The 21,199-nt window shown below is 41.4% G+C and overlaps 1 protein-coding gene across 1 annotated transcript in view; it reads right to left on the minus strand.

Moving 5' to 3' along the window:
• Positions 1–21,199, minus strand: part of ATP8A2 (ATPase phospholipid transporting 8A2) — a 1,255,085-nt gene that overhangs the window by 292,422 nt on the left and 941,464 nt on the right. Inside the window, exons 29-30 of the mRNA XM_073583121.1 lie at positions 14,588–14,710; positions 9,533–9,611 (exon numbers count right to left, since the gene is read on the minus strand). Of these exons, the coding sequence (XP_073439222.1) occupies positions 9,533–9,611; positions 14,588–14,710 (202 nt within the window). The remainder of the gene's footprint in view (positions 1–9,532; positions 9,612–14,587; positions 14,711–21,199) is intronic.

Here is a 21,199-nt window from a genome sequence, read left to right on the forward strand (position 1 = left end):
TTTTTAACAAGATATATGCCAAAAAAAACAACATATCTCCTCACTCGTGAGACCATGTTCCTTGAAGTGAGTCTTTGACCAAAGGTATAAACATCAAAAAACCTTCTAAAGCAGGGTTCCCCAACTCCAGTCCTCAAGGCCCACCAACAGGTATGTTTTCAGGATTCCCTTAGTATTGCTCAGGTGATAATTGCATCACCTGTACAATACAAAGGAAATCCTGAAAACATGACCTGTTGGGGGGCCTTGAGGACTGCAGTTGGGGAACCCTGTTCTAAAGTATATAAGGAAAAATTGCAACTCCGCTAAACTCCTAGTTATCAAAGGTGATGAGCAAATGACAAAATCCTTCTATTTTCTCACAAGAAGCGTGACACAATGGTGATCCCTTCCCGTGTTGCTATGAAGTGGCTCCTGGGATGCTCTGCTCATCTGTCGGGGATATCGCAAATCCAGGTGACATGGAATTAAAATGTGAAACCCTCTTCCAATATTTTGAAGTTTGTGCTCAACAGAGGTCTCCAGAAATGAATGAAATCCAATACTATTGAGTGAGCTGGACGCGGGAACTGAAGAGGCTTGATTCTTTGTGTGCATAATTACATTGCTGCGACGGGACTATTTGGCAAGCTTTTGTTGCACACACTGAGATTTAATGAACTGGGCTGTTCTTTAATTTCCAGAGATAGTTTTCTTATCTTTACATAAGTCAACAGAGACATATAAGGTTGCGATGCAATTAAGTGAACTGTACGTTGTTGAGAAGTCTTTGTGACTCTACTTGAGAATCCTGAGAAGATGAATCACACGTACGGGACCGGCATTCACAAAAAACAACATTCTTTGGGTTTGGATGTAGGTTTACACTCCTAAGCTTAGGTAAACTTGGAGGATCTCACAAGCGGTCTTATTGGTATAAATCTTTGCTAAACTGAAGCCAGATCAGTGATCGACTGATCATCACAGGTCCAGTCTTAATCGATGGAAGGAGCAATGCCTTGCTGCTGCATGAGAAACGTACAGCCGGCCAGTACGTTTCTCATGCAGGGCCTCTGGCAGTACAGAATGACTGTTGATACCAAGTTCGGGCGCCTGGTGCACCCTTGGAGTGGCTAATCACTTAAGTGCACCTTCCCACCTACTTGATTTTCCTCTGTCTCCATTCATCCTCCTTTGGCTTTATAGACCCAGAAAAAGGCGGTGATAAAGGGAAAACAAGTAGGTGGGAAGGTGCACTGAACTGTTTGGTGACGCCAAGGGTGCACTGATCACCTTTAATTGGTTTGAACAGTCATTATGTAACGACAGGCTCCCTTAAAAAAGGATAGTTCATGTTATACAGGACATGTATGAACTGGGTCCACAAAAGCAGCTCTTTGTTCGAAGGTTTTCATTGCCAATAATAGAGGAGCATTGTAAGCAGGGGAGTCTTGGAGTCCTGATGGGTCATATGGAAATGGTTGGTTTTCATAACCCCTTAAAGAAGTTGTACAGTCGCCTACATTTTTAAGTAACAGCTTGGAATTCTATAAACCTCAAGAAGTAATACTCGCCAATTGCCAAAGCCCTCCCGTTCACCGAATAGACTCTGATCTGTCTAGGAGTCCACTGGGAGGATCAAAACAGTGATTGACAGCAAGAGTCAATCACTGAGTGAAACCAACCACTGAACTCCAAGGTCCAAAATGAGCAGAGCTTCAGATACATAAATTATACAGAATTAATGTCCACAGAACTATTAGTTGATCTGCTCAGCTTCTCCTGCTCTGTGATGTGTTGCTGACAGATTGCATATTAAATTCAACAAGTTTCCTTTAAATGACCAGGATCTTTGATTCTGCTCATTACAATAAGGCTATGTGCCCACGTAGCGTTTTAAAATGCTCACTAAAAACCGGACTCCTTCCCAGAAATCGCGCGTTTTTTTCCGCGCGATTTTACCGCGATTATGATCGCGATTTTCGCATGTGATATTCAAGCACTTTCCAAGCGATTTGAAGCATCGCTTGGAAAGTGATTGACAGGTTGGTCACACTCGTCAAACATAGTGTTTGACGAGTGTGACCAGGTTTTTACTATTGAGGCCGCCTATGCAGCATCAATAGTAAAAGATAGAATGTTAAAATGCTAAAAAAAAATAAAAAAATCGGTGTATATTTACCTTCAGGCGTCCCGCGCTGCCATCCCGGGCCTCAGCGTTCCCAGTAATGCCTTGCGAGACCTGTGATGACATAGTCTCGCGTTGCTATAGCGATCTCGCGAGACCGCTAGAGTCACACGAGATTACGTCATCACAGGACCTTGCCGCAATGCATTACTGGGAACGCTTAGGCCGGGATGGCAGCGCGGGATGTCGGAAGGTAAATATACCCCGATTTTTTATTTTTTATTCTTTTTTTTACAGGGGTATGGTACCCAGGTCCTGGAGGACAGTCTCCTCTCCTCCACACCGTGGGTACCAACCGCACATGAGACGCTTACTTCCCGCATGGTGGGCATAGCCACATGCGGGAAGTAAGCGATTCTCATGCATTCCTATGGGTGCGGAATCGCGGCAATTCTTTGCGATTCCGCACAAAAGAATGAGCATGCTGCGATTTTTTCCGCGATGCGATTCTGCCGCGGAAAAAAGCGCAGCATTAGCACAGCATGTGCGGAATGCCATAGGAATGCATGGGGGGCGTTCTGTACACGATTTTTAAGCGTTTTCGTGCCGAAAATCGCGGCAAAAATGCTTAAAAATCGCTACGTGGGCACACAGCCTAAAGCTGCTTTCACACATCCGGCTTTTTGAATCCGGCACGATGCGGTGAAATTTGGAACACCGGATCCGGTTTTGTCCCATAGAGTTGTATTGTCGCTGCACCGTGCCGGATGGGTATGCGGCGCATCCGGTTTTTGCCGGATATGGCAAGAAGTAGCTGTCCGGCGTCTGCAAAAAACGTTCGCTGCAACATTTTTTTGACAGCGCCGGACCGGTTTTTCTCACAGCGCATGCGCAGAGACTGTGAGTCTCGCGCTGCTCTTTTAAATGTGGGCGCCACCGTATCCGGCCACACAGGCATCCTGTGTCTCCGGCACATCCCGGATCCGCCCCTACGGCTTTTCGCTGCACGGCGCCGGAGACACAAACCCAGATGTGTGAAAGAAGCCTAAGAGTCCACCCCAGCTGACTTCCCACCATTGATTATATAGGCACAACTGCTGAGCTTGTATCATCAGTCTGATGTAACTGTACATCATGGAGAAGATAAAGAATAACCGCTGTTTAAACTTTTACCATAACTCAATAGTTATACGAAACATTGTAAGCAACTTTGTAATATATCTTATTAAAGAAATCTGCTTCTTTCTACACCAGGACTGATCATTGATTCTCAAAATTCTCAATTCACAGGTGCAATTTTTCTTCAGTGAATATAGATTTTCCCATCACTGAGATGAGAGATGACAGTTGGTGCTCATAACTTTGTATGGATGAAAAAGGCAGAGGAATGAGCTATGGGCAGACTCAGAATTTTCTGCTGCAAGTTCACCTAAAACAACAATCAGAATTTAAAATCTAACTGTCGTTTCAGGAGAACTTGCAGCAGAAAGTCTGTGTCTGCCTCTAGATCCCTCCTCTTATCCATAGAATGTTATAAGCACCAACTGTCATAGCTCATCTCAGTGATGGGAACATCTGTATTCCATTGAAACAGATTTTACCCATGAATTAAGATTGAAAGATTAATCCAAGGAGGAAATAGAAGCCAATTTCTTAGATACAATATATTACAAAGATACTTATTTTCATGTGTACTATTGATTTATGAAATAAAGACGAAAACGACGGTTACTCTTTAAGAAATTAAGAGTGTTTTCGTAATTTAAAGGGGCAACTTATTATCGAGTAACTTCAAAATTCCTAAAAGGGTATTGGAAAATCATTTTTCTAAACCAGACCTCGCCTATAAATGAATCCTCGTTTTGTCCTCAGCTAAAACGCCCCAACTTTAGAAGATTCCGAACATTCTGAAATATCAATGAAGCGGCGTTTTGTGTTTTAATTAATTATAAAGTCCGTTGTATTTTGACAGTGTATTCACTAGCTCGGCTAGCCGTCTCTGTTTATTCTATGTCATTACTCATTCTCAAGTGAATACATGACGTAGACGTGGCAAGAAGATCGGTTCTTTTGGTGTTACGGTTCCTTTGACGTCACTACCTTGACACAGGCTGCGAATCACAGGGTGATTTATGGCATTCAGCATAAGGCGACCACGCAGCACAAATAACAATACGCTGATTAAATGCGTTTGATTTATCGTGATGACAGAGATCTATGATACAAGCCTCTAAAACAACTTTCCAAGTTGCTGGCATGGCTGTTCCAGGAGAAACAGTTCATCTTGCGTTGTATTTTAATAAAAAGCGGACCCTGATCCAAAATGCATAAATCAGTAAACACGTTGTAAAGCAAAGAACAATGAATCTATCAGTGAAATAACGGAGTTCATAGACCGGCGATGCTGACACTCAACACTTCATTGCAGTGATAATCGTCCTGTGTGCGGATACACGTAGGACATCACGCTCACCTCTAGAACAGAGTATCACATTGACTTCATCTATTAATTCCAGATTATTCATTTATCGGTCTCCCTAGGGCCCCATCTAACTCTCTCTGCTTCAATGGTCCCAATATATGTTGATATATTCTTGCCGACTCTTATCATCTAAAATGAGATATGGTTTCAAATAAAAATATGGTCTTGAATAAAAAATTCCATTTATGGCTCAAAAATATTTAAAATGGAAGATGTCATAGCTCCAGGCACTATTTCCATATTTGGTTAGAGACTGGAGACAACTTCCACTCATACTTTCCAAGCAGTAAATTCCTCAGGGGAGGGACAAAAGGAGAGGGCTGGGCTTAGGAAGTAGGACTGCCCATGCTGAACCATGTTTAAAGAATTATGCCTTTTAAAGCAGGTCCTCACTGAATGCTCAGCTCCCCTGTTCTCAAAATGGAAATGGTTGCTGATGGAAGAGCAAACTTGTACATCAGCCTCCTCCAATTGAAAAGCATGGCACATAAGAAAGCTATTTTTCAACTGGAGGAGGCTGATGGTCTGGTCCAATAACAGGTTCCTCCATCAGCAGCCATATTGTGGACAGAAGAGATGTACAGTCTGTGAAAAACACTGCCCTAATAAATTCAGGATGATAATTTATAAATGATCAGTTCCAACTAACAGATGAACAAAATTACCAAATGTCCAACGCCGATCTTCAGAAAAACCTGAACTTTATTTGATCCTCACCAGGCAGATGTAAGGAGGTGAACTTGTTTCATATTAATTCTCTAGTCCTTATTCACAGCTGAACCAACTCTCTGCTTCGTTGGTTGGAACGCTCACTGCTCATGCTTCATGCTTTTTAGGGTTTAGTTCAGTGGAGCAACAATCATTGAGAAAAGTGATGTTTATCATGATACAATCTTCCAGGATCAAAAATGTTCCTGCTTTAGAAAACATCTGTTTTATAAAAAGATTTGTGCACCCTCTCTTGCATTTGTGAATATAAAAAAATGTAGTAGTAGAAATGTAAAGTAACACAAATGGATCCACAAACTCCCATTCATTGAACAAGGCAAATTTTGGCTCCTTTTGCAATATAAGTCAGGGATTTTTGCATTTTTTTTTGCTTCATGGCATACAACCAGAGGCTGCACTATTATGAAAATGTATGTAAATGTATATACTGTATATTTATATATACAGCAGGAGAAATAAGTAGTGAATACGTCAACAATTGTCTAAGGAAATATATTTCTAAAGGTGCTATTGACATGAAATTCTCACCAGATGTCAGTAACAACCCATCCAATCCATACAAGCAAAGAAATCAAATCGTAGATGTCCATAAATTAAGTTATGTGTAATAGTGAGAAATGACACAGGGAAAAAGTACTGAACACATGAAGCAAGAAAGTTGCTAAAAGCCAAGGAACGTCATGACACCAGCTGAAATCTATCAGTAATTAGAAAGCAATCTTGACACGTAGTGAAAATTAATATCAGCTAATTCAACTGATGGCCTATAAAAAGGTGTCACATTACCAAGGTGCCACATAAGAAACAACTCATGATGGGTAAAACCAGTGAACTGCCTCAAGACCTTTGCATCCTTATTGTTGAAAAACATACTGATGTCATTGACAGATGAATTGTTCAACTACCATAAGCCCCCGTTACACATAACGATGTCCCAGCGATCTCACCAACGATCCGACATGATGGGATCGCTGTGACATCGTTAGGCTGATCGCTGGTGAGCTGTCACATAGACAGCCCCAGAGATCAGGACCAGCGACGCTGGACGCAGGTTTCTATGTAAACGTCGGGTATCCAGGAGACGCGGCTCCTGGATACCTGCTGTTTACCTTGGAAACTGGCGTACACGCTGGTTTCCAAGGTAAACATCGGGTATCTAAGAGCCGCGCGACTCCTGGATACCCGCTGTTTACCTTGGAAACCAGCGTGTACGCCGGTTTCCAAGGTAAACAGTGTTTATCCATGAGCAGCGGCTCCTGATTACCCGGTGTTTACATTAGAAACCAGCGTCCAGTGTCGCTGATCGCTAGTCTCTCGCTGCCACATGCAGTGATGCGCGCTGGCCAGCGGGAGACCAGCATTCGAAAAATGGCCCTGGCCAATGCTGCATGATCAGCGATAACCGGCAGGGGGGCCAGTCGCTGATCCCCGTCTCACACAGCGATCTCGCTGGTGAGATCGCTGATGTGTCACAAAATCAGCGATCTCGCTAGCGAGATCGCTGTGTCTGACAGGGCCTTAAGTTCCAGTAAGCATTGTTAGAGTGGTAATCTGGACGTGGAAAGAACATCATTTCACCATAAACTGACCATGACCAATTGTTCCACACAATATTTCAGACAGAAGAGTGAAAAGAATTATCAGCAGAGTTGTCCAAGAGCCAAGGACTACTCGTGAAGAGCTACAGAAATACCAGGTACAATTGTTTCAAAGAAAACTATAAGTAATTTACTCAACCTCCATGGCCTGTATGCACACTGACCACGTAAAACTTCATTGCTGAGCAAAAATAATGTTCAAGGGCGTTTAAAGTTTGCGCAATAACATTTATAAAAGCCTGTGAAATACTTGTAGATTATAGTCTGGTCAGATAGACCAAAATTGAACTCTTTGGATGTCGTAATACACATGTTTGGACACCAAAAGGCACTACATATGTCACGGACCCAACGATTGGTCGGTGACCAAACGGCAAAACAAAAAACACACCAGGAAACACCAAGGAAACAATAACAGCAGTAGGCCCTGATGATAGGGAACGGGGGAATGGACACCTCCTGCACTCACCTAAGGATGTGCCCTGATCTCACTATCGTCCCTATACGTGTTCTTTCATCCCGTCGCCGACCAGGATACCTAAACCCTCACTTGCCCTGCTCCTTTCCCTAAGTAGGGAATTAGCAGGTGAGAACACTGCACTAAGACAACACAAGGCAAGGTAAGACAGACACCAAAAGGGACAGGGTAAAAAAAATACAACACTTGGCTTTCTCTGCTGCAATGCACCGCACAGCAGAGTAAGGCACCAGATCACAGCATCATCTGAAGCACCACTGCACCAGAAAGCTCTTGTCTCCAGCTCAGTTGGCCTCCACAAGGACCGGTATAACCCACAGTCAGCTGATGCATCAGGTGAGCTTTTAAAGGTTATGGGAGTGGTCACCAAACATCAGCAAACCCAGCATCAATACAATTACACCAGCAGGCCAGCGGGAAAAAACTGACATTAACCCCCAATGGCCTGAAAGGAAAAAAGTTTTAAACTGAGAGGAATCAGAGCCGCCACAAATCCAAACATGGATTGTGACAACATATCACCTCAAAAACACCATATCAACAGTGAAGTTTGGAGGTGGAAACATCGTGTGGGGTTGTCTTCAGAATAAGGCACCGGCAAACTTCATAAATTGAAGGAAGGATGAATGGACAAATGCACCGAGACATTCTAGATAAAAATCTGCTGCCATCTATCAGGATGATGAAGATGAAATGAGGATGGACATTTCAGCAAAACAATGATTCCAAATAGTGATGGGAGAAATCTTGGATGTTCGGGTCTGGCCAAACATTTAAAAAAAGTTCGGTGTGGGCATCAAAACAGTACCCAAACCCAGACCCCATTTAGATGAATAGGGGGGCCCAAACATCTGTTGTTTTCCAAGTTCTCATCTCCATGACAGCGCAGCAAATACTGCCTCTGATCAGCGGTAAGATTATAACTGCCAGTCAGAGAGCTGCGATTCTGACGCTGTCAGATGTCAGCATGAGCCAGCAGCTGTGACCGGAGGTAAAAAGTTTACAGCCAGTCACAGAGGCAGCGTGAGAGTACTATTTGAACCAGCCTATGTCTGTTGTTGCTGATAACAGTGAGAGGAGGCGGCGCTGATGGGAGCAGTCATCAGCCAGCGCCTGTGCTATTAATAAATAAATAAAAAAAGACATTGGGTCTGTTCTATTTTTGATAACCAGAGCAGGCAAAACTGACAGCTGCGGGCTGCAATGTCAGCCTTATCATGGCTGGTTATCAAGAATAAAGGGGTCCCCATTCCTTTTTTTTAATTATTCAAATAAATAGTTTACAAAAAAGCGTGGGGTCCCCCCATTTTTGACAACCAGCCAAGCTAAAGCAGACAGCGGAGGGCTGAAATTCTCAGGCTGGTAAGGTGCCATGGATATTGGCCCCCCACCCAAAAAATAGCAGCCCGCAGCCACCCCAGAAAAGGCTTATCTATTAGATGCGCCAATTCTGGTGCTTTGCCCAGCGGCGGTAGTAAGTGAGAGAATATTTTTAGGGTTGATGTCAAAATTGACAAAAATGGTTGCCATTACACTTTCCATAGAGGTTGTCACTCTGCTATACCAGTGACCCCATTACTACAGAAAGCCTCTACCATAATATATTTCCAGAGTTAAGATTTATAGGACAGGAATATGAAGAAAACAATTCTTTGACATTTGTCAGCATTGCTAAAAATATATATATATATATATATATATATATATATATATATTTTATTTTTGCCCTATAAACTACTGGCTCAGTAACCCCCAATTTATGTCACTTTGTGAGTTTTTGCGCAGGACTCAGTATACAATTTGCTCTTTTATAAGGCTATAATAACACTACTTCCATTCGTCCCAGGGAAGGAACGTCCTCAATAATAGGAGAAGGGAAAGTTTCCCGACAGTTAAAACTTAAGAAAGTACCGAAAGTCAACAAAGTGCAAAAAGTTAAATGTAAGACAATTCTGGTGAGTGATTGATGAGTCAAGGAACTGGGGAAAAAGTCACATAATAGCCTGTCAATCACAGACAATGACTGCAACCTCCCGTAACCTTGGGTTCTTTTAGTTATTTCTGCTAATAAAATCCACAAACACCCTTGGTAAGAATTCATTCTTGTGTCCCATTAGGTGTAGTGATAAAATAGTTACCCTGCTCCATCATTTTCAGCGGGAACCAGAAGAGAATAAGCGAGTGGACCAAGGCGTTGATACAATGACCCCAGAAAACCTAAAACAACAGACAATAATGATATCAGTAAAGTGTAACACCTGCCAGAGACTTCACAAGCGTGCCGCTGTTCCATTGCTCAGCCACATGGTTTTTCTGGTTCCAGAGAAAGACGATAAGAAAATTACAGATTTTTCTGTATCAGTTTACATTCCAGGTTAACATTCACGCCCGAGGAACCATTATACAGCAGAAACCAATACTAGATATGGAAATTCTTTAACCACTTTATGACCAGGGGATTTTTGCATTTGCCTTTTTTTTCCTCCCAGTTTTCCAAAGAATCATTACTTTTTTTATTTTTCAATTGACAGGCATATGAGGGTTTTTTTTTTTTTTTTTGCAGGACGACTTGTAACTTTAAATGACACCTGTCATTTTACCATAAAATGTACTGAAACAGATGGGAAAAAAAACTTTTGGGTGTCTTTTTTATGGTATTTAGTGTGCACTAATAAAGTCCTGGTAATCCATGGAGCGGTGTGAGGCTTGTCTTTTGTGTGGTTTTTATTGGGACAAATTTGGGGTACATAAGAAGTTATGATCAATTTTTATTATATTTTGGGGGGAGGTACGATGACCAAAAATTAGCAATTCTATAGTTTCAATTTTTTTCCCCTTTAGGCTGTGTGCCCACGTAGCGTTTTTTAAGCGTTTCTGCAGCGCTCTTAGACAAGCGATTCTGCTGCAGAAACGCTTAAGAAAAGCATACAATTGATTTTTAATGAAAAACGCACATGTTGTTCCAATGGTGCGTTTTTAACCGCTGCGGAATCGCTTAGCGGTTAAAAACACAGCATGTTCATTAATTTTGCGGAATCGATATGGGCATAAAACGCTTAGGAAAATGCATGCAAAAACGCTTACAAAAGCGCGTCAAAAAACGCATGCATTTTCCCGGGAGCAGGGTGTGCGATTCTGCTCAGGTTTATTCTGCTTTAGAATCGCTACATGGGCACATAACCTTACAGCGTTAACCATAAAGGCTAATTCATCTTTAGTTGACATCCCCTTCCACCCTTCCTTACCTGTATATATAGAAAAATGGACACATGAGCATATAACATGACCAAGTGCTCTCTGATATCTTATCAGACAGCACTTGGCCCAATGTTATACTAGGGGGCAGTGCAGATCAGAGCTTTTTTTCTCTTACCGAATTGGTGAATCAATGAAGTCTACAACCGATAAGCGGCCATTGATTGGCTGCTGCAGTCTCGTGACATAATGTAGTGGCAACAATGACGTCCTGTCATCTGATACGGCATCTGTCTGGGAGGCGAGTATATATATTTTTTATTTTATCAGGGGGATGCCACTCCAGCGTTTTTTTGTTTCTTTTTTAATTTCACTCCTGGAGTGGTATCACTAGTGTTGAGCATTCCGATACCGCAAGTATCGGGTATCGGCCGATACTTGCTGTATCGGAATTCCGATACCGACTTCCGATATTTTTTCAATATCGGAATTCGGCATCGGAATCGGAAGTTCAGTTGATTGACGGCCTGACGTCATCATGATGCGCGGTGTGTGCGCATCATGATGCGCCGTCATTTCGGGCCTTCCGGGGGTCTCTGCCGGCCTGCCGGGGGGCTGTGTGGACTGCCCGGGGTCTGTACCGGCCTGCCGGTGGTCTGTGCACCCTGTGGGGGTCTGTACCGGCCTGCCGGGGGGCTGTGCCGGCCTGCCGGGGGGCTGTGCTGATGTCCGGGGGTCTGTGCAAGCATCGTCCGATGGGACTACAAGTCCCATCGGGCGATGCCTGCTACCATGACAGTGATTGACACATTAGCCAATGATGGGACAGTAGTAGTCCCATCATCCGGCTAATGTGTTAAATGTTAAAAAAAAAAAAAATACTACATACATACTACATGCATGCTACATACATACTACATGCATGCTACATACATACTACATATATACTACATACATACTACATACATGCTACATACATACTGCATGCTACATACATACTACATACAAACTACATGCATGCTACATACATACTACATACATGCTACATGCATGCTACATACATACTACATGCTACATACATACCACATATATACTACATACATACAATACATTCATACAATACATACATAGACATACAGTACATATAACATAGAGTAACATACTTACCAATACTTGTCACATTGTTCCCCGAAGCCATTGTCTTTTCCGGGATAAATATTAACATAACAAACCACAAAAATACTCACCCACGATCCGAAGCAGTCCACGAGTGTGTCCCACGACGATCTTGGGTAGAGAACTGCAGCATCAGATGATGCTGCCGTTCTCTACGGGCTGCAGGAATCCAATGACGGAAGGTAGGTATCCTTCCGCACTGTATTCCTCCGCCACTTAAAAAAAAAAAAGTCCCTAGTCTCACTTTATGCCATTGCTGCGTGGGAATTTCCCACACAGCAATGGCATAAAGTGAGACTAGGGACTTTTTTTTTTTTAAGTGGCGGAGGAATACAGTGCGGAAGGATACCTACCTTCCGTCATTGGATTCCTGCAGCCCGTAGAGAACGGCAGCATCATCTGATGCTGCAGTTCTCTACCCAAGATCGTCGTGGGACACACTCGTGGACTGCTTCGGATCGTGGGTGAGTATTTTTGTGGTTTGTTATGTTAATATTTATCCCGGAAAAGACAATGGCTTCGGGGAACAATGTGACAAGTATTGGTAAGTATGTTACTCTATGTTATATGTACTGTATGTCTATGTATGTATTGTATGAATGTATTGTATGTATGTAGTATATATGTGGTATGTATGTAGCATGTAGTATGTATGTAGCATGCATGTAGTATGTATGTAGCATGCATGTAGTATATATGTAGTATGTATGTAGCATGTAGTATGTAGCATGCATGTAGTATATATGTAGTATATATGTAGTATGTATGTAGCATGTAGTATGTATGTAGCATGCATGTAGTATATATGTAGTATGTATGTAGCATGTAGTATGTATGTAGCATGCATGTAGTATATATGTAGTATGTATGTAGCATGTAGTATGTATGTAGCATGTAGTATGTATGTAGCATGCATGTAGTATATATGTGGTATGTATGTAGCATGCATGTAGCATGCATGTAGTATGTATGTAGTATGTATGTAGTATATATGTAGTATGTATGTAGCATGTATGTAGTATGTATGTAGCATGCATGTAGCATGCAGTATGTATGTAGCATGCATGTAGTATATATGTAGTATGTATGTAGCATGTAGTATGTAGCATGCATGTAGTATATATGTAGTATGTAGCATGTAGTATGTATGTAGAATGCATGTAGTATATATGTGTTATGTATGTAGCATGTAGCATGCATGTAGCATGCATGTAGTATGTATGTAGTATATATGTGGTATGTATGTAGCATGCAGTATGTATGTAGCATGCATGTAGTATATATGTAGCATGTATGTTGCATGTAGTATTTATGTAGTATGAATGTAGCATGTATGTAGTATGTAGTATGAATGTAGCATGTATGTAGTATGCATGTTGTATGTATGTAGCATGTAATTTTTTTTTTTTTTTTACATTTAACACATTAGCCGGATGATGGGACTACTACTGTCCCATCATTGGCTAATGTGTCAATCACTGTCATGGTAGCAGGCATCGCCCGATGGGACTTGTAGTCCCATCGGACGATGCCTGCACAGACCCCCGGAGCCTGCACAGACCACCGGCAGGCCGGCACAGCCCCCCGGCAGGCCGGCACAGCCCCCCGGAGCCTGCACAGCCCCCCGGCAGGCCGGCACAGCCCCCCGGCAGGCCGGCACAGCCCCCCGGCAGGCCGGCACAGCCCCCCGGAGCCTGCACAGACCACCGGCAGGCCGGCACAGCCCCCCGGAGCCTGCACAGACCACCGGCAGGCCGGCACAGACCACCGGAGCCTGCACAGACCCCCTGGCAGGCCGGCACAGCCCCCCGAAAGGCCCGTACAGACCCCAGAGAGGCTGTACAAGGGCAGGAAAGGGTTTTTCTTATTCCGATACCGGAAGTCCCATAGACTTGAATGGGACTTCCGGTATCGGAATCGGCGATACCGATACTTTTTTTAAAGATCGGCCGATACCATCCGATACGATACTTTGAAGTATCGGACGGTATCGCTCAACTCTAGGTATCACTCATCCATGTTCCCTGCCGATAGTAATAAACTTACTCTTGTAAGTTGTGCTCTTTCCATCACGGCTCCTTGTGACCTCTACTTCTGACTGACCACAAGTCAGACTCACTGATCACAACACAAGCTCTCAGCAAAAGTCTATGAAGGCCTCGTTCTGGGCTCTGATAGACTTTCACAGAGTTGTAACTTCCGGTCCGCCCAGTGAAAACCGGAGCGATCCAGCAGGTCACAACCTACAAAAGATGACGAGAGCGGCACCAAGAATAGAAGAAGACAGCGGCTGGTAAGTATAAGATTGGGAGCAGGGAACTTACATTAGTGATATCAGTCCGGCAGTGAAATAAAAAAAATAATTATGCCTTCTTTCCACTTGTACAAAGTGGTTGGAATTGCTAAACTGGATATATCAAGAGCGTTACAGTGAATCTGTCACCTGAGTATGCTGCCGCACCTTCCAGAAACAGGTCTATTCTCATATTAGCACAAATGGCACAATAAAACTTACTACACAGATGTCAAAAAAGGACAAATGGATCAAAAATGGATCAAAACTGGATCCTGCACCTGAAGAACGGTCCATTTTCTCTCATGTGAGAGGCTTTATGTATTAATGAGGCTATAAAACATTTCAACGTTTCGCATCATCCTGGATGTATATTTTGGGACCACATAAAAGCTACTTAGCAATTGTCTTCTTATTTATCACTAATTTTTTCTTTTTAGAAAATTTTTCATACTTAAAACTAAGCGCCACCATCACCTGTAGCAGAATAAACTCACGCCCTGTAACAAGAGAAGCGAGTCAGACTTACCCTTGTGTTAAATCCATCTGCGTTCTGTGTAATTTTGTAGAGCTGTGGAAATCTTAACATGCTATCTTGGCTGCAGGAGCGTTCAAAGATTCCCAGTGTGAAAGGTGGTAAGGCAGTGAAAATCTGTCAAGAGAATAATGATAACCATTGCTGAGGTGCGAAAAATATGGAAATAAAAAAGCAAAAGTGAAAAGACCTGGAGAGGGTGTTAATAGATACCGTTCAGAAGGACCCAATGAAAGACATGGTCAACGACATCTGAGAGGATAAGGCTGAGGCTGTTGCGTGAAAGTAGCAAGTCACGTGACCAAAAAATATTTGTGCATCCTGTCTACAACTTGTTGTCTCGAGAGTATTTTAGTTGTTCACTTTTGCTGTAATAAAATAATCAAATTGCAAACAAGTTGCACTAACATGAGATTTGTATTGAAGTCTACGACAAGAGAGATGGGTACGACTTGTGACCACCATCCGAAAATCCAACATATATGGAAACATTTATGACCCTGTGCCACAGTCGGTGTTGGTCCCAGGTTGCAAAGAGACATCATAGGATAACATTAGAAACAACGTCACAATAGGACATTGCGATCTCAATGTCTTACAATATATATGGCGCCATATAGTCCCAGCCTTACTAGTACCACCTGGGGAATATGGAAGAGTAAAAGCCCTCCAAGAAACTGTTCATGCCCCCTAAACATGTGTATGTGTATATACTGTAGTGTAGTGTGAGTGTATTCATATACTCATCACCATTGGGATCCATCACTGTTCTGCTCCTCTTCACAGTGATGTCATCGCTCTTCAGACTCTACAGGTCACTCTATTCTCTATGCATGAGTTGGAAGTCTCTTTTCCAGTGTAAGTCCATGGAGCCTCGTTTTATCACTCTATAGGGTCATGTTGTAAAGCCAATTCCGGGTCAAGCAGAGCGCAGAGTGACCAGGAGAGTCTGCACAGCGGTGACGTCACCGAGAAGAGGACCAGAACAGCGTTGGGTACTGAAGAAGATTACAATAGATGAGCATACTGATATAGTAGCACTACACTTTATACAGAGGTTTAGGTGGAAAAAATGTTCATGGGAGGTCTTCTTTAAGTTTACAGGCACAGACGGCGGATTTGTCTAAAGGCTATCCACTGCAGATTCCACTAACAAAAAGTTTACAAAATGTTAAAAAAAAAGTCACATGCACAAATGGCAGATTTCCCAAACAAAATACACTGAATATTCCATTAAAAATAAAAAAAAAATGTGGCTTCTATGTGACACAATCCATACATTTTATATGCATGTTTTACTACAGATTTTGTTATGATTTGTGAGATGTTTCATTCTTTGCTTTGCAAAGAGTAAAATCTTTTATTAATTTTCTGGCAGAATGATTTGACAAATCGCAGATTTTACAATCTATAACTCATGTCTATTTCCACGCAGAAAATTTCTGATGCAAAAAAAATTTCATCTACTTAGCTGTTAGCATATTCTGCTGCAGATTTTTCGCATGTATTTTCACAGCAAATGTGCTATATACTGTATGCCTATCCGACACTGCTCACTGCCACATCAGAGGTGAGCAGCACTGATGTCACACATGTATGTATCATGCAGGCGTATTGGCAGGTAAATGCAAACTCAACGGTATCTGCAGTTTCAGGTTGCTCCATTGCATTTAAAAGAATGAAATAAAACAACTTAGCTTTAATATAAAAAATTCAAACCATTCTCCGTATACAGCTCCATTGCACAACTATGTGTCTCTATGGTTACAAAGGATAAACAATCCGACAGTGTTTCTCCATTCTATTACATTTTCTTTTGCACGTACAGTGGTGTGAAAAAATGTTTTCCCCCTTCCTGATTTCCAATTCTTTTGCATGTTTGTCACACTTAAATGTTTCAGATCACCAAACAAATTTAATTATTAGACAAAGATAACACAAGTAAACAAAAAATGCGGTTTTTAAATGAAGGTCTTTATTTTTAAGGGAAAAATAAATAGGTAATTTTGGTCAGCCAGCCACTCCTGGGAACGTTCACCACTGTTCCATGTTTTCGTCATTTGTGGATAATGGCTCTCACTGTGGTTCGCTGGAGTTTCAAAGCTTGATAAATGGCTTTTTACCCTTTTACAGACTGAACTTCCTTGATGTCTAGGTTTTGAGGAACTTTTGGTCAATTTGACTTTGTCAGGCAGGTCCCATTTAAGTGATTTCTTGATTGAGAACAGGTGTGGCAGCAATCAGGCCTGCGAGTGCTTAGGGAATTTGAACTCAGCTTCCCAAATATGTGATAAACCACAATATGCTTTAAGCGTGCAGAATGGGGGGGAGAAGGGGATTAATTTTTCACAAAGGACCCTGTAGGTTTGGATTTATTTTTCCCTTAATATTAAAGACCTTCATTTAAAAACTGCATTTTTATTTACTTGTGTTGTCTGTGTCTAATATTTACATTTGTTTGGTATTCTGGAACATTTAAGTGTGACAAACATGCAAAAAAACAGGAAAACAAGAATGGGGCAAACACTTTTTCACACAACTGTAGGTTAGTAAGAAGAGAAACATGAGTAACACATGACCACAGGATTCAACTACAAGTGATTATTTTATAACCACTAAGAAACATAGGTCGGCAGGAATTATTTTATCATTAGACCAGCTCAATAAATTGACTGAAAAAGTGTACATACCCTATAAAGATTGGAGAGCCTATCATAAAAAGTATTAGAAAAAGTTCTGTTAACACATTTAATGACAGAATTTGGGCGAGACGATGAGTCATTTAGTTTTACTGCGAGAAGAACTGAAGGAGCACCAACTCATCAGGATCGTTGGCATGTACAAAAATCCCACTGTATAAAATACATTGTTTGATATTTATAAATTCTTTGTTTTGTTTCATTGTGGTGTAAATTCCAAGTTCATGGCAGCCACAACTAATCCTGCATATTTTTTTTTTTTTGTTTGGGCTGATCTAAAATCTTGAGCCACATTTCCTAAAGAAGTCTCCAAATTATTCCACTGTTGTCTGAATTTATTTCTTATAGTTGTGTTTCTCCTTGTGGACAGCACCAAGGTGTATGGAGACTTACAGATCAAGCAACACCTCCAGAGAAAGAAGTTCTGCAAATTAGCTATTATATTAGAAGGAAAAAAGCTTTCTCTAAAGCCAACTCTTGAAAGTAGGTCAATGTTCAACCATGTAATGAGCCTTCCGACATGGCTTTGGATATTTAACCAAACCATTATCTTCCTCAAAAGGTGGCCTCCATCTACAAAGGCACAGCACTTTGCAAAAGTTTTAGGCAAGCGTGGAAAAAATGCTGCAGAGTAAAAAAGTTTTCACAAAATTGAAGTGTTAATCGTTTATTTTTAGCAATTAACAAAATACAAAGTGAGTGAGCAAAAATAGGAATCTAAATCAAATCAATATTTGGTGTAGACCACCCGTTGCCTTCAAAACAGCATCAATTCTTCAATGTGCACTTACACACAGTTTTAACCCCTTCACTACCAAGGGTGGTTTGCACGTTAACTCCCGGGCCAATTTTTACAATTCTGACCACTGTACCTTTATAAGGTCATAACTCTGGAACTCTTTCATGGATCCTGGTGATTCTGACATTGTTTTCTCGTGACATATTGTACTTCATGGTAGTGGTAAAATTGCATTCAAATAACTTGCGTTTAATTGTGAAAAAAACGGAAATTTGGCGAAAATTTTGAAAATTTCGCAATTTTCCAACTTTGAATTTTTATGCCCTTAAATCACAGCGATACGGCACACAAAAAACTTAATACATAACATTTCCCACATGTTTACTTTACATCAGCACAATTTTGGAACCAAAATTTTTTTTTGTTAGGAAGTTCTAAGGGTTAAAAATTGACCAGCGATTTCTCATTTTTGCAACACCATTTTATTTTTAGGGACCACTTCACATTTGAAGCCACTTTGAGGGGTCTATATGATAGAAAATACCCAAAAGTGACACCATTCTAAAAACTGCACCCCTTAAGGTGCTTAAAACCACATTCAAGAAGTTTATTAACCCTTTAGGTGCGTCACAGGAATTTTTTGAATATTAAAAAAAAAATGAACATTTAACTTTTTTTCACAAAAAAAATAATTCAGGTTCAATTTTCTTTATTTTACCAAGGGTAACAGGAGAAATTGGACTGCAAAAGTTATTGTGCAATTTGTCCTGAGTACGTTGATACCTGATATGTGGGGGGGAACCACTGTTTCGGCGCATGGCAGACCTCAGTAGGGAAGGAGCGCTGTTTGACTTTTTCAATGCAAAATTGGCTGGAATTCAGATCGGACACCATGTCGCGTTTGGAGAGCCCCTGATGTACCTAAACAGTGGAAACCCCCCAAGTGACCCCATTTTGGAAACTAGACCCCCCAAGGAACTTATCTAGATATGTGGTGAGAACTTTGAACCCACAAGGGCTTCACAGAAGTTTATAACGTACAGCGGTACAATTAAAAAATCATATTTTTTCCACAAAAATGATCTTTTCACCCCCAATTTTTATTTTTCCAAGGGTAACAGGACCCTAAAAGTTATTGTGCAATTTGTCCTGAGTACGCTGATACCCCATATGTGGGTGTAAATGACTATTTGGGCGCATAGCAGAGCTCGGAAGGGAAGCAGCGCCATTTGACGTTTTTGGCTAGAATTGAGATCGGACACCATGTCGCGATTGGAAAACCCCTGATGTACCAAAACAGTAGAAACCCCCCACAAATGACACCATTTTGGAAACTAGACCCCCCAAGGAACTTATCTAGATGTGTGGTGAGCACTTTGAACCCCCCAGTGCTTCACTGAAGTTTATAACGTCCGGGCGTGAAAATAAAAAAATCGTATTTTTTCCACAAACATGATCTTTTAGTCCCCATTTTTTTATTTTCCCAAGGGTATCAGGAGAAATTGGACCACAAAAGTTGTTGTCCAATTTGTCCTGAGTACGCTGATACCTCATATGTGGGAGAAAACTACTGTATGGGCACACGTCGGGGCTCGGAAGGGAAGTAGTGACGTTTTGGAATGCAGACTTTGATGGATTGGTCTGCGGGTGTCATGTGCGTTTGGAGAGCCCCTGATGTACCTAAACAGTGGAAACCCCCCACAAGTGACCCCATTTTGGAAACTAGACCCCCCACGGAGCTTATCTAGATGTGTGGAGAGCACTTTGAACCCCCAAGTGCTTCACAGAAGTTTATAACGCCTGGGCGTGAAAATAAAAAAAACATTTTTTTCCGCAAAATTATATTTTTGCCCCCAATTTTTTATTTCGCTAAGGGTAACAGGAGAAATTGGACCCCAAAAGTTGTTTTGTAATTTGTCCTGAGTAGGCTGATACCCTACATGTGGGGGTAAAACACTCTTTGGGCACATGGCAGAGCTTGGAAGGGAAGGAGCACCATTTGACTTTTTCAACGCAGAATTGGCTGGAATTGAGATCAGACGCCATGTTGCCTTTGGAGAGCACCTGATGTGCCCAAACAGTGGAAACCCCCAATTATAACTCCAACCCTAACCTCAACACACCCCTAACCCTAATCTGAGCCCTAGCCCTAACCCTAGCCCTAGCCCTAACCCTAGCCCTAACCCTAGCCCTAACCCTAACCCTAGCCCTAACCCTAACCCTACCCTAACCCTAACCCTAGCGGGAAAATGGAAATAAATACATTTTCTTTTAGTTTTATTATTTTTCCCTAACTAAGGGGGTGATAACGAGGGGTTTGATTTACGATTTATGGCGGTTTTTATGTTTGGCGGCTGTCGCACGCTAAAAGACGCTTTTTATTGTAAAAATAGTTTTTGCATCACCACATATTGTGAGCTATAATTTTTCCGTATTTTGACCCACCGAGTCATGTGAGGTCTTATTTTTTGCGGGACGAGTTGACGTTTTTATTGGTACCATTTTCGGGCACGTGACATTTTTTGATCGCTTTTTATTCCGATTTTTGGGGCGCAGAATGAACAAAAACCAGCGTTTCATGAATTTCTTTTGGGGGGGTGCGTTTACACCGTTCCGCGTGTGGTAAAATTGGTAACGCGTTTTTATTCTTCGGGTCAGTACGGTTACAGCGATACCTCATTTAGGTCGTTTTTTTATGTTTTGTCGGTTTTTTGCAATGAAAACAATTTTATATAAAAAATAATTATTTTTGTATCGCTTTATTCTGCGAGCTATAACTTTTTTATTTTTTGCGGATGATGCTGTATGGCGGCTCGTTTTTTGCGGGACAAGATGACGTTTTCAGCGGTACCATGCATATTTATATGCGTCTTTTTGATCGCGCGTTATTGCACTTTTTGTTCGGTGGTATGATAATAAATCATTATTTTTTGCTTCGTTTTTTATTTTTATTTTTTAAGGGGTTCGATAAAGGGGTTAACTAATGGGACAGTTTTATAGGGCAGGTCATTATGGACGCGGCGATACCAAATATGTGTACTTTTATTGTTTTTGTTTTTTTTTATTTTGAAAAAATGGATTTATTGGGGAATATTTTTTTTTTTTTTTACTAATTTATTTAGCGATTTTTTTTTAATTACTTTTAACACTTTTTTTTTTTTTTTTTTT

The sequence above is a fragment of the Dendrobates tinctorius genome, unplaced genomic scaffold (assembly GCF_039654945.1).
Source record: "Dendrobates tinctorius isolate UK_male_01 unplaced genomic scaffold, ASM3965494v1 ptg000075l, whole genome shotgun sequence".
NCBI lineage: Eukaryota > Metazoa > Chordata > Amphibia > Anura > Dendrobatidae > Dendrobates > Dendrobates tinctorius.